Here is a 12,429-nt window from a genome sequence, read left to right as displayed (position 1 = left end):
TTCTAGTGTTGGTGTTAGGAGTAGGGATTGCGGTCAGTAAAGTTACCACCTCCTCAGAGCTAGTACATTATTTGTTTTACCCACTAGGTCATTTCAGTGCTGCTCCTTAATCACTAGGTCATATTGGTGATTACTGTCTGTAGAGCTGCCACCTCCTCTGAGCTTGTCCATGATTGGTTTTACCCACCAGGTCATCTCAGTACCACTCCGTAACCACCAGGTCATAACAGTTATGTTGGGCTAGAGTTAGGGTTGGGCTATAGTTATGGCAAATTTTAGGGTAGGGCTGGGCTAGGGTTAGAATTAGGCTAGGCTTAGGGTTAGGGCAAGAGCTAGAGATAGGGATGGGCTAGGGTTATGTTTGGGGCTAGGTTTACGGTTGGTGATAGGTTTAGGTTTGGGCTTAGGGTTAGGTTTGAGCTAGGGTTAGGGCTAGAGCTAGGGTTAGGTTTTGGGCTAGAGTTAGGGTTGGGCTATGGTTAAGGCAAGGCTTAGGGTTGGGCTAGGATTAGGGTTGGGCTATGGTTAGGATTGGGCTAGGGTTAGGGCAAGAGCTAGAGCTAGAGATAGGGATGGCTAGGGTTAGGGTTGGGGCTAGAGCTAGAGTTACTGATGGGCTAGGATTAGGGTTGGGGCTAGAGTTAGGGTTAGGTTTGGGTTAGGTTGAGGCTAGGGTTGGAGTTAGTGCTAAGGTTATGGTTGGGTTAGAGTTAGGGTTGGGCTAGGGTTAGGGTTGGGGCTTGAGCTATGGTTAGGATTGGTTTAGAGTTAAGTTTGAGCTAGGATTAGGGTTGGGCTTGGATTAGGGTAAGGGTTAAGTTTGGGGCTAGGGTTGGGCTAGGGTTAGGGTTGGGTTAGATTTGGGGATAGAGCTAGGGCTGGGCTAGGGTTGGGGGCTAGGTTTTGGGTTTGGGTTAGGGTTAAGCTAAGGTTAGGGTTGGGGCTGGGGTTAGGATTGGGTCTAGAGCTAGGGTTAGGGTTGGGTTAGGGTTTGGGCTAGTGCTAAGGTTAGGGTTGGGATAGAGTTAGGTTTTGTCTAGGGTTAGGGTTTGGGCTGGAGCTATGGTTACGGTTGGTTTAGAGTTAGGTTTAGGCTAGGGTTAGGGTTGGGCTAAGATTAGGGTTGGGCTTGGATTAGGGTTGGGGCTAGGGTTAGGGTTTGACTAGAGTTAGGATTGGGTCTATAGCTAGAGCTGGGCTAAGGTTATTGTTGGGGCTAGGTTTCAGGCTGGGGTTAGGGTTGAGCTAAGGTTACGGTTGGGGCTAGGGTTATGGTTGGGTTTAGAGCTAGGGTTAGGGTTGGTCTAGGGTTAGGGTTGGGGCTAGGGTTAGGGTTGGGCTAGGGTTAGGGTTGGGGCTAGAGCTAGGGTTAGGGTTGGTCTAGGGTTAGGGTTGGGGTTAGGATTAGGGTTGGGGCTAAGTCTAGGGTTGAGGCTAGGGTTAGGGTTAAGTTTGAGCTAGGGTTAGGGTTGGAGCTAGAGCTATGGTTAGGGTTGAGGCTAGGGTTAGGGTTGGGCTATGGTTGGGTTAAGGTTGGAGTTGGGGCTAGAGCTAGGGTTAGGGTTTGGCTAGGGTTAGAGTTAGGGCTAGGGTTAGGTTTGGGCTAGGTTTAGGGTTTGGGCTAGATGTTAGAATTAGGGTTGAGTTAGGGTTGGGGCTAAGATTAGGGTTGGATCTAGAGCTAGGGTTAGGGTTGGGTTAGGGTTGGGCCTAGAGCTAGGGTTGAGGTTGAGCTACAGTTAGGGTTGGGCTAGGGTTAGGGTTGAGGCTAGAGCTAGGGTTAGGGTTGAGGCTAGGGTTAGGGTTGGGGCTAGGGTTAGGGTTGGGGCTACAGCTAGGGTTAGGGTTGGGCTAGGGTTTAGGTTGGGGCTAGGTTTAGGGTTGAGGCTAGGGTTAGGGTTGGGATATGGTAATTTTGGGGCTAGAGCTTGGGTTAGGGTTGGGGCTAGTGTTAGAGTTGGGGTTAGGGTTGGGTTAGGGTTAGGATTGGGCTAGGGTTAGCGTTGTGGTTAGGGTTATGATTAGGGTTGAGATTAGCATTAGGGGTGTTTTCGGGTTAGTATTTTGGTTAGGGTTATGGTTAGGGTTGGGATTAGCGTTAACAATGTATTGGGGTTAGGGTTGGAGTTAGAATTGGGGGTTTTCACTGTTTAGGTTTATAAGGAGGTCTCCAAATGCAACATGGTGCCCACCATTAATTCCAGCCAATTTTGCGTTCAAATAGTCAAACAGTGCTCCTTCTGTTCTAAGCCCTGCCATGCACCCAAACAGTGGCTTGTTCTCACATACAGTGTATCGGCGTAATCAGGAGAAATTGCACAACAAATTTTGTTGTTCATTTTCTCCTGAAAAAAAAAAAAAAAAATTGTTCCAAAGTAAATTGTTCATTTTTTCTTTCCACATTGCTTTAGTTCTTGTGAAGCACCTGAAGCGTTAATAAACTTCTTGAGTGTGGTTTTGCGCACCTTTTCTGTTATATTGACCCCCTAAACTCACTTCAAATGTGAGGTCCCTAAAAAAATTGGTTTTGTAAATTTTGTTGGAAAAATGAGAAATCGATGGTCAATTTTTAACCCTTATAAAAATTATGTTTCCAAAATTGTGCTGATGTAACGTTGACATCTGGGAAATGTTATTTAGTGTAACACCACTCTCAGATTTAAGAGCACAAAAAAAAAAATTTAGAAAATTGCAGACTTTTCAAAATTTTTGCCAAATTTCCATTTTTTCATAAATAAACGCAAATTATATCAAAGAAATTTTACCACTATCATAAAGTTTAATATGCCACGAAGCATTCCAGAGTTTTGACCTCATAAAATGACAATGGTCAGAATTGTAAAAATCGGCTTGGTCATTAAGTACCAAATTGGCTCTGTCACTAAGGGGTTAATCTAGTGCTAGATTCGCTTTAATTGGACATTCCGTTACCATTGTGTTCTCTGTTTCAGGGATTCTATGGCTTTCTTTAGGATCAGAGCTGGCGTACATTACATTGTTGGTCATTAGCTTTGTGCTGCTGCTACTGGAAATTATTTACACTGGAAACCCTGTCTGTGGACTGAAGCTGAACGCATTTGCTGCAATGTCGTCAGTGCTTTCAGGTAACTTACCTGCTTCCCATAAGGTGATATGTGAAATATGCTTAATAGGTTCTTTTGAAGAGACAATTTTGCATCATTTGTAAACCTGTCATTAAATTCATGCTGCCTGAACCACCGGCAGCATGAATCAGATGCCGTTTGTGCTGCTGCAGATGTGTATTTCTACTCTGAAATGCTGGGGTGTTCCAGAGTAAACAAATTTTGAAGAGCCGTCCGGGGACTATAGGAGAGACATGATTAGTCTGAGGCAGGTTGCTTCTCCTCGCTCAGCTTTATTTCTCCGCTCTCGCTCTATGTACATAAATAGGGAAAGACCTGTCAGTCACCTGAAGTCAGGGGGAAGAAGCCAATCGGGGACCTGAAATAGACTAGTCAGCTGAGACACACAGTCCCTGTGAGACTGCAGACTTGTGAATCCTCACATCACGTCCATTGCAGGCTGTGAGGATTCTCTGGAGCCAGTGTGAGGAGCAGTCAAGTGCGTAACCACAAGTATGCAATGTGCAATTAATTTGATGACTTTTGAAAACAACAAATGTAGCAAAAGTTTTGCGGAACTCTCCATTGCTCAAAACTGTTGCAGCTTTTACCCAAGATTTCCGATGGAAAAGCTTTGCTGAATTGGCCTCACAGAATTTTCTTCTGCAGCATGTGAATTTTTTTTTATTGAATGCCTGAAATACTAGGTGAACATGTCCTGGCAGTTGCTTGCCCTTACCTTTCCTTAATGGGGTTGTCAGGTTTTTGTAAAAAACAGAGACAAGGCTGCTTATGGTTTAATAAACAAAGCATTAAAGAAAAAAAGCATTAAAGAAAAAAAGCATAAGTATTGAACACATCACCAATTTTCTAAGTAAATCAAATTATAAAGGTGGTATTGGCATGAAATTCTTACCAGATGTTGGTAAGAACACATTCCATCCACACATGCAAAGAAGTCAAACTATAGTTGTCCAAGTTAAGTTATATATATTTTGGAAAAATGGCACAGGAAAAAGTGCAAAAAGTCATGACACCAGCTGAAATCTATCACTAATTAGAAAGCAATCCTGCCACTTATTAAAAAATAATATCAGCTGGTTCAACTGATAACCTATAAAAAGCTGTCTCATTACCAAGGTGCTACACAAGAAAAAGCTCATGATGGGTAAAACCTGTGAGCTGTCTCAAGACCTTCACAACCTTATTGTTGCAAAGCATACTGATGGCATTGGTTACAAAAGAATTTCTAAATTACTGAAGATTCCAGTGAACACTGTTGGAGCCTTAATCCAGAAGTGGAAGGAACATCGTTCCACCATGAAGCGGACATGTACTCCAGGTACTCCTCGCAAGATTTCAGTCAGAGGAGTGAAAATTATCAGAAGAGGTCTCCAAGGACCTCCTATGGAGAGCTGCAGAAAGACCTGGAATCATCAGGTACAATTGTTTCAAAGAAAACTATAAGTAATTCATTCAACCTCCATGAACTGTATGCATGTTCATCAGCCAAGAATTGCTGTATAAAAAGCATGATCAAGCACCTTTACATTTTGCTCAACAACATTTAGACAAGACTGGGAAATACGGGGAGAATACAGTCTGGTCAGATGAGAGAAAAATCAAACTCTTTGGATGCCATAATACACAACATTTTTGGAGGCCAGAAGACATTGCATATCACCATATCACCATATCAACAGTGAAATTTTGAGGTGTGAATATCATGGTGTGAGGCTGTTTTTAGCATACAGCATTGGGAAACTTCATATGATTGAAGGAAGGATGAATAGACAAATGTACGAAGACATTCTTAAAAAACATCTGCTGCCATCTACCAGGATGATGAAGTTGAAACAAGGGTAGATATTTCAGCAAGACAATGATTCTAAACACACAGCCAAGTAATCTTTCAATTGATTTTAGAGAAAGAAAATAAAGCTGCTAGAATGGTTCAGCCAATCACCTGACCTGAATCCAATAAAAAATGTATGGAAGGAGCTAAAGCTAAGAGTTCATAGAAGAAGACCACAGAACCTCCTGGATTTGAAGAGTGTGTCGAAGAATGGGCCAAATTCACATCTCAGCAATGCATGCAACTAGTTTCTCCATACAGAAGGCGTTTTGAAGCTGTCACCACCAACAAAGGCTTTTTTACGAAGTATTAATTAAATTTCAGTAAGAGTATGCTATTTTTCTCTGTGTTCTTTATCATTATTATACATAACTTAATTCAAGGGCATCTAGGGTTTGATTTCTGTGCCTTTGTGGATTGGATGGGTTGTTACAGACATCGGTTAGGTCAATAGCATCTTTAGAAATATATTCCCTTAGAAAATTGGTGACATCTTGAATATATATTCACCCACTGTACTTACTGAAGCTTTTTACACTTTAGTGCCTGCTCTCTGCAGCTCCCTAATTGTTTTTTAAAGGCTTGCAGTGGTGATGTCATGTCTAAAACACTTGACTGCCGCAGCCAATCACTGAGTGTTTTGTGCTGTCTACCTCAGCATCAAGCTAAGCCAGTGATTGGCTGCTGTGACCATATGCTCTAGATGCAACATTAGAGAGCAGAATGGAGGTGTTGTTCAATGCGCTGCTGATAAAAGCTTGGTGACGGGATAAAATCAAGGGAATTTTATTGTATAGGTTTACAGGTCAACGCGTTTCAAGGTCCCACACCACCTCTTCATAAGGACAAAAAAACCTAATCGTACATTGAATCATTAGTGATCATGCTTTTAAGTTCCAGGTAGCATGAAACAATTGAATAATAATGATAATCATTATCATATTAAGTTATCATTAGAGATGAGCGAACATCATTGGCTCTAAAGATGAGCGAATCTATTCGGGTCCCTCCTTATTCGGCAAGCTATAGTGCTTACGGAATAAGCTGCAGAGGGAACCCGGATCCCTGGAGCGCTCCTGTTGATCAGCGGATTGGTGCCGCAGCTGCATGTGTTGCGCCTGTTTAACTGTCACAACACATGCATGGAGAGCCCAACACACAGGATGTTCATGCATGAATAGGGACTGTCACACAGCAGCGACACATGCAGCTGCTGCGTCGAACAGCTGATTATCGGGAGAGCTCCAGGTATCCGGGTTTCCGATGCAGATTCTTAAGTAAGCGCTATAGCTTGCCGAATAAGGAGGGAGCCGACGATGTTCACTCATATCTAGTAATCATAAGATTCAGGATTCATTCAGGTTTTCAGAATTAATAAGATACTCTATTTTCTGCAGGACTTCTTGGGATGGTGGCACACATGATGTACACTCAGGTTTTCCAAGCCACTGTAAGCCTTGGACCAGAGGACTGGAGGCCACATTCATGGGATTATGGTTGGGCATTTTAGTAAGTCCATGAATAATTCAAAATGCTTCTATTTAAATAAATAAAAAATACTCCTGAAATTATTAAAGAGAAAACTTTTCTGTGTATTTTAGCACTGCATGGGCTTCTTTCACCTGCTGTATGGTTTCTGCTGTTACAACACTCAACACTTACACCAAAACTGTCCTGGAATTCCGGAGAAATCAAAAAGCATTTCAGCAAAACTTGAAGGAGCAAACCTGCTTTTTGAATCACAAAGGGATGGATTTCTATAGAGACAAACCTATCCATTCTGTGTCTGAAAGTGTGGACTTCTACACTGAACTTCAAAAGAAAGTCCTTCTACGTGACCATTCAATGGATCTTGAGGATGTTGAAGAATCCATGGAAGAAGAACATTGCTAGAAAATCAGTTGGAATGCTACACTATTTGGAAAGTCTGATAAGATTAGTGAAGATTTCTGTAGGTACGATGGGTGAAAATGAAGGATGCATTGTGATAAGGATTACATGTAACATCCAGCAGGGCTGGACATTCTGCAGCAGTTTGTAGGGATTATTCTCTCGCGAACTTTACATCCACCAGCCATGTTCTTCTCCAAAACTGCTATGCTAAGTAGTTATAAGTGTGGAGAATTCTGTGTAAGACAATCATAACTTGTTTGATTAACACTGTATGGATTCATAGAAACAATAGCAATTAGAATACAAAGACATTGCTCTATTTTATCTTTTTTTTTAATTTTCATTCCTAAAACACAGCAGAACAAAATAATAACTCTATACCACTAGAATACCCACCTTCCACAAGGTCACTCATTAGGATGGGACACAGTTCCTTTACTCATCATTCAAAAGTGGATTATGATATTCCCAAATCAGACATTATGTGCAGCAACTCTTCAGAGGCGCACAGGTCCCTCTACCTAGTACTTCCACACAGGAACTTACGTGACCTCTATGCTATTCTATTCAACCTGAACTGGAACATCTTACCCATCACAAATACATGAACAGATGGAAGGAATTTCTGTGCCGGACTTTGATAACATTTGAAGTACAACCTAGACAACAGCGACCAAGATTTCCATCTACTTTATTTCCAGAGAGAACTAATAGAGGTTGCTTATGCAGTGGTCTCTGAACTTTTTCAGAAATGTAACCCAACCATATGTCTGCTTGTTGGAGATGTAATGGATCCATGGGAACTGTTTTCCACATTTTTTGGGAATATCTGATCATTCTGGAAGCCCTTACCTTAAGTGTTCTTGATTGGGAAATCCCCATTGACCTTCACTATACGTCTTGAACTTTGCTTCATCTCCCTCCCATAAGTAAACACACTATGAAATTCCTTCTACTCATTTACCAGCGGCATGTTGTCCTGTAGCAAGTCAGTGGAAATAGACCTCTCCGTCTCCGTCTTCCTCTTCTAATCGACACATCAGACATAAGGTAGTTAGGAACGAAGATGACTCCTATGGTCACTTTGCGATCTTACCTAGTCCCTTACTAATTACAATGGTCTGTACCTAATTCTCCCTGGCAATCACTTTTTTCTTCCGTACTTTTTTCTTCCTTGTTGTGCCCCTTATTTTCTTCCGTACAGTCTGTATTTTTGTCTTTGATTATACATTTCATTTTTCAATACATGGATAAACAAGCGTTGTTTTACTCATTTAATTAGACTTTTCATGTTGGACAATACTTCTGTACGTTAGTCTCATCTTCAATGTGATAGGGAATATAATTTGGAATAAAAATATTATTTTTATTAATACTCCGCAGCACTTTACAATTTCGCAGGTAGATGTACCACTTTATCACATATGTACAACATTATCACACTTTATAGGGTAATGCCTATTTCAACTATTAAAACAAGGAGCCTTTTATTTAACCAGCCAATAATATTACTTTCCTGTTCCAGGATCCCATTGCCCATTATAATAAAAAATAGTTTGCCAATTTTTGATCTCCAAAATTTGCCTTTACCCCATTGAAATTGAATCTGTCAGCAGATTGTTACTATGTAATCCGAGAGCAGCATAACGTAGGTGCAGATACTGTGACCAAGTGATGTGTCAGTTACTGGGCTCTATGCTGTTTCAATAAAATCAGTGTTTTATCAGCAGTAGCTTATCATTACAGGACTAGGTGTCTCGTGCTTATTAGGGTGCTCTCACATTGAGTTTAGTACATTCTTGGTGGCCCCTTTGGGGCATACCCCCAACTCCTCCCCCGCAAAACAGAATTCGGACTTATTCGCTGATAGGGCCATAGATTATAATCGTGCCAGCTGAGGTAACGTGCAGTATGCTGTGCATAATTTTTGGGGTGTACACCCACTGGAGGCGGACTCTCAGTGCTGCATCTTGGTGTCTGCCTCCAGTAGGTGTACACGCCCAAAAAAGATACACAGCGGAGTACACATTCGCTCTGCCAGCACCATTATAGTCTATGGCCTCATCGGCACATGAGGCTGAATCCCCTATTGCAGGGCCCAACGGGGCCACCGAACACGTACTAAACACAATGTGAAAGCACCTTTAAAGGGAATCTGTCACCCCAAAATTCGCCTATAAGCTAAGGCCAGCGGCATCAGGGGCTTATCTACAGCATTCTGTAATGCTGTAGATAAGCCCCTGATGTAACCTGAAAGATAAGAAAAACAAGTTATATTATACTCACCCAGGGGCGGTCCCGCTGCAGTCCGGTCCGATGGGCGTCGCGGTCCGGGTCCCGCTCCTCCCATCTTCATACGATGACGTCCTAATCTTTGCTTCCTGCCACGGCTCCTGCGCAGGCATACTTTGCCCTGTTGAGGCGCCGGGAAAGGTCAGAGAGGCCCAGCGCCTGCAAACTGCAGTACTTTGCTCTGCCCTCAACAGAGCAGACAAAGTATGCCTGCGCCGGAGCTGTGGCAGGAAGCAAAGAAGAGGATGTCATCGCATGAAGATGGGAGGAGCAGGACCCAGACTGCAATGCCCATCGGACCGGACTGCACCGGAACCACCCCTGTGAGTATAATCTAACTTGTTGTTCTTATCTTTCAGGTTACATCAGGGGCTTATCTACAGCATTACAGAATGCTGTAGATAAGCCCCTGATGCCAGTGGCCTTAGCTTATAGGTGAATTTTGGGGTGACAGATTCCCTTTAATGAACTGCTCTGTATAACCACTGTTTATCAGCTTTCTGCCAACGTACACCATACACATACAGCTGCCTATAGGTGGTGGGCATGGGGTTATAGAGAGCTCTGTATTCTGAGCACTGCTAGATCTGCAGCAGAGAAAACTGTGATATTATCAAAATGACAGCAAGCAGACTAGCAAGTGATACATTGCTGCAATCAGTGTCTCATCCCATACATCATGCTGTTCTCAGGTTACACAGCAAAAACATGATGACAGATTGCTCCAGTAGTATTTAGTGCTGAACACCCCTATTGCATGGCTACAGTTTCGTACCAGTTCCTATTATGAGACTATTATGCTCAGCTCATAGCAGAACACAAAGCTTCTGGATGGATACATGCTCAGGGTATAAAAGGTTTAGGTAAAATTAGAAAGTATTCCTTCTATTTTCACACCCATCTATGGGGTATGCTTCTTTCTTCAACTTTGACTTTGTTTCCTATAAATAGTGCCAACGTATTCTGCAGCGTGTAGAAAGAGCGTATGCAGTTACAATGGACAGGTTTTTTTTTTAACTATAAATATTTAGTGATAGTTCTGGAACAAACACAGAAACAAAAGTAGAAAATGACAAAAGTACAACATTTTGATAATAGGAAAAAAAAAACAATACAAGAGAAATGTGTCCGGGGTGGGGGAGGGGTTAGCTAAAGAAGGAGAGGGGCATGGGGGTGAGAGGGAAGCGTGTCAAGAGGCAAAGGAATCCTAGCTAGCGGGAAAGGGCAGAGTTTAAGGAGAATCTGAGGTTGTGGAAGCCTGTACAAGACACTGTTGTAGAGCAGAAGGGTATGATTACTGTAGTCTGTCCATGGAGCCCACATTTGATTGATTGTCTATGTTATCGGGCAACATGGCTGACAATTTTAGTTGACTATATCCCATGAGATCCTCCTCTTTACTTCTATCAAGTCTAATCCTGGTTTTCTCCTGGTTGAGGCCATGGTCTGTTTAGCAGCCAGTAAAATAGAGGAAATGAGAGTGTGGGAATATTTAGGAACATGGGGATATATTTATTCAGCAAGGTCTCCCAGGGATATTTGTATAGCTTGTGGCCCCTGACTGAGAAGATAAGGAGGTATACTCTGATCCAGAGTCATGGACACTGTTTGTAAGGCCGGGGTCACACTTGCGTGTGCAATGCGAGGAACTCGCCCAAGTCTCTCGCCTCAATACCCGGCACTCAGCTGAATAGAAATATATGTAGCCCCACGCTCCGGTCCCGACTGCCGGCGGCAGTGCCGGGTATTGAGGCGAGAGACTCCCGCGAGTTTTTCACATTGCACACGCAAGTGTGACCCCGGCCTTAGGCTGATATTCTAATGTTCCTTTTAATGCCATATGTTTAGTGAATATGCCAGCATTTCAAAAACTCGGTGTGAATTGGTCCTAATCTAGCAGCATTTTTGGAATAAGAAAAACCAAACGAATATACAAGCTGTGTGCAGATGTTGCTTCGATCTTACGGCTCTAATGTTGTAGAAATGCTAACCACTGAGCGTCCTTATATCTCACATTATTCATGAGCCGCTATGGCCACCTTTTATATCCTGCAAGCTATTGAAGTCACTCTTTTTCCTAAACGACTGCCCTTCTCTGAGCTCCACAATTCCCCTGTTGGCTTCTCCTTCTGCCACATTAAGCTGTCATATCCAGTTAGATTTATGCCAGACTTTACATTGCATCCAGCTACGCAGCCCTTATGTCTGCCAATTACTCCTTTCAGTCTTCATGGATCATGAAGGAAAACCGTTTACAGAATTTGTTCTTCTAATTAATATTAATCATGTTTTTTAAACTTTAATTCTAAAGATCTGCACATATTTAGGATTTATATGATGCTGTATGGGCTGACATACTAACGTGACACTGTTCTGTTTTTCTAGCTTTTTTTGTCTCCTGCGGACATGGTTATAGATTCATGCCAAGCGGCCTCCAAAACTCATTTATTTTTTACATTTAGAGTAAATGCTGATGGCGGATGATGCAGATCGTGATTCAGGGTAATTCTATTCATTGGAACCTATGCCAGGCTTCTTGAGCAGGTTTCTTCTCCACCCTGGCCCTGCACATGTTCAAGACATGCTAACCTTGACTGCATAATCTCCAATAAACAAATCAAGGCCTTATCTGTAATCCAGGGATTAGGCGTTTCCTTAAAAAAAACTGTAGGGAAATTAGTTATGAAAAAGGGATTCAAACCACTAAATGAAAGACACAGATTAATGGAGGAGGATCTGGGATGATTCCCATAATCCATAGCTTTTTTCCTTTCATTGCAGTCATGACCTAGCAATTGGTATGATCACCACAGTATAGCTGGATACATTTATTCTTCATTTGTAATTATGTTATATTAACATGAACATAATGTTATACTTTGTCTTTGCAAAATATACATAGTCTCCATGTGCAATATAAGACACACCTATAAATGCGGACATTTTTCCCATTTGTAACTGATTTTATGCTTATTTCTTGTGCCCGTCTACAGCAGGAAATGGCAGAATTAGGGTATGTTCCCAATCGGCAGTGCTTTGGACTCAGCACATGTCCGCTGCGTCCAATGTGCTGCCATCTTTTTAACGCAGGTGAATCCACATGCGATCACTGAACTGTGCGGATTCACTGTGTCCAATACATTGTAAGGGTGACATTTATCTTGCAGAGGCTCGCGTCTCCACAAGATAAATTGCTGAATATAAAGATTAGTGGGTTATGATTAGTGTTGAGCATTCCGATACCGCAAGTATCGGGTATCGGCCGATACTTGCCGTATCGGAATTCCGATACCGAGATCCGATACT

General features: G+C 42.4%; 1 protein-coding gene across 1 annotated transcript in view; it reads left to right on the top strand.

Annotated features, from left to right (window-relative positions):
• Positions 1-8,249, top strand: part of GSG1 (germ cell associated 1) — a 144,041-nt gene extending 135,792 nt beyond the window's left edge. Inside the window, exons 4-6 of the mRNA XM_077278429.1 lie at positions 2,952-3,104; positions 6,336-6,447; positions 6,540-8,249. Coding sequence (XP_077134544.1) covers positions 2,952-3,104; positions 6,336-6,447; positions 6,540-6,831 — 557 coding nt within the window. The 3' untranslated portion in view covers positions 6,832-8,249. The remainder of the gene's footprint in view (positions 1-2,951; positions 3,105-6,335; positions 6,448-6,539) is intronic.
• The last annotated feature ends 4,180 nt before the right edge of the window (positions 8,250-12,429 follow it).

This window comes from Ranitomeya variabilis, chromosome 8 (assembly GCF_051348905.1).
Source record: "Ranitomeya variabilis isolate aRanVar5 chromosome 8, aRanVar5.hap1, whole genome shotgun sequence".
Taxonomy (NCBI): domain Eukaryota; kingdom Metazoa; phylum Chordata; class Amphibia; order Anura; family Dendrobatidae; genus Ranitomeya; species Ranitomeya variabilis.
The sequence above is the reverse complement of the archived record's forward strand: the minus strand, read 5'-3'. Positions and strand labels throughout refer to the sequence as shown.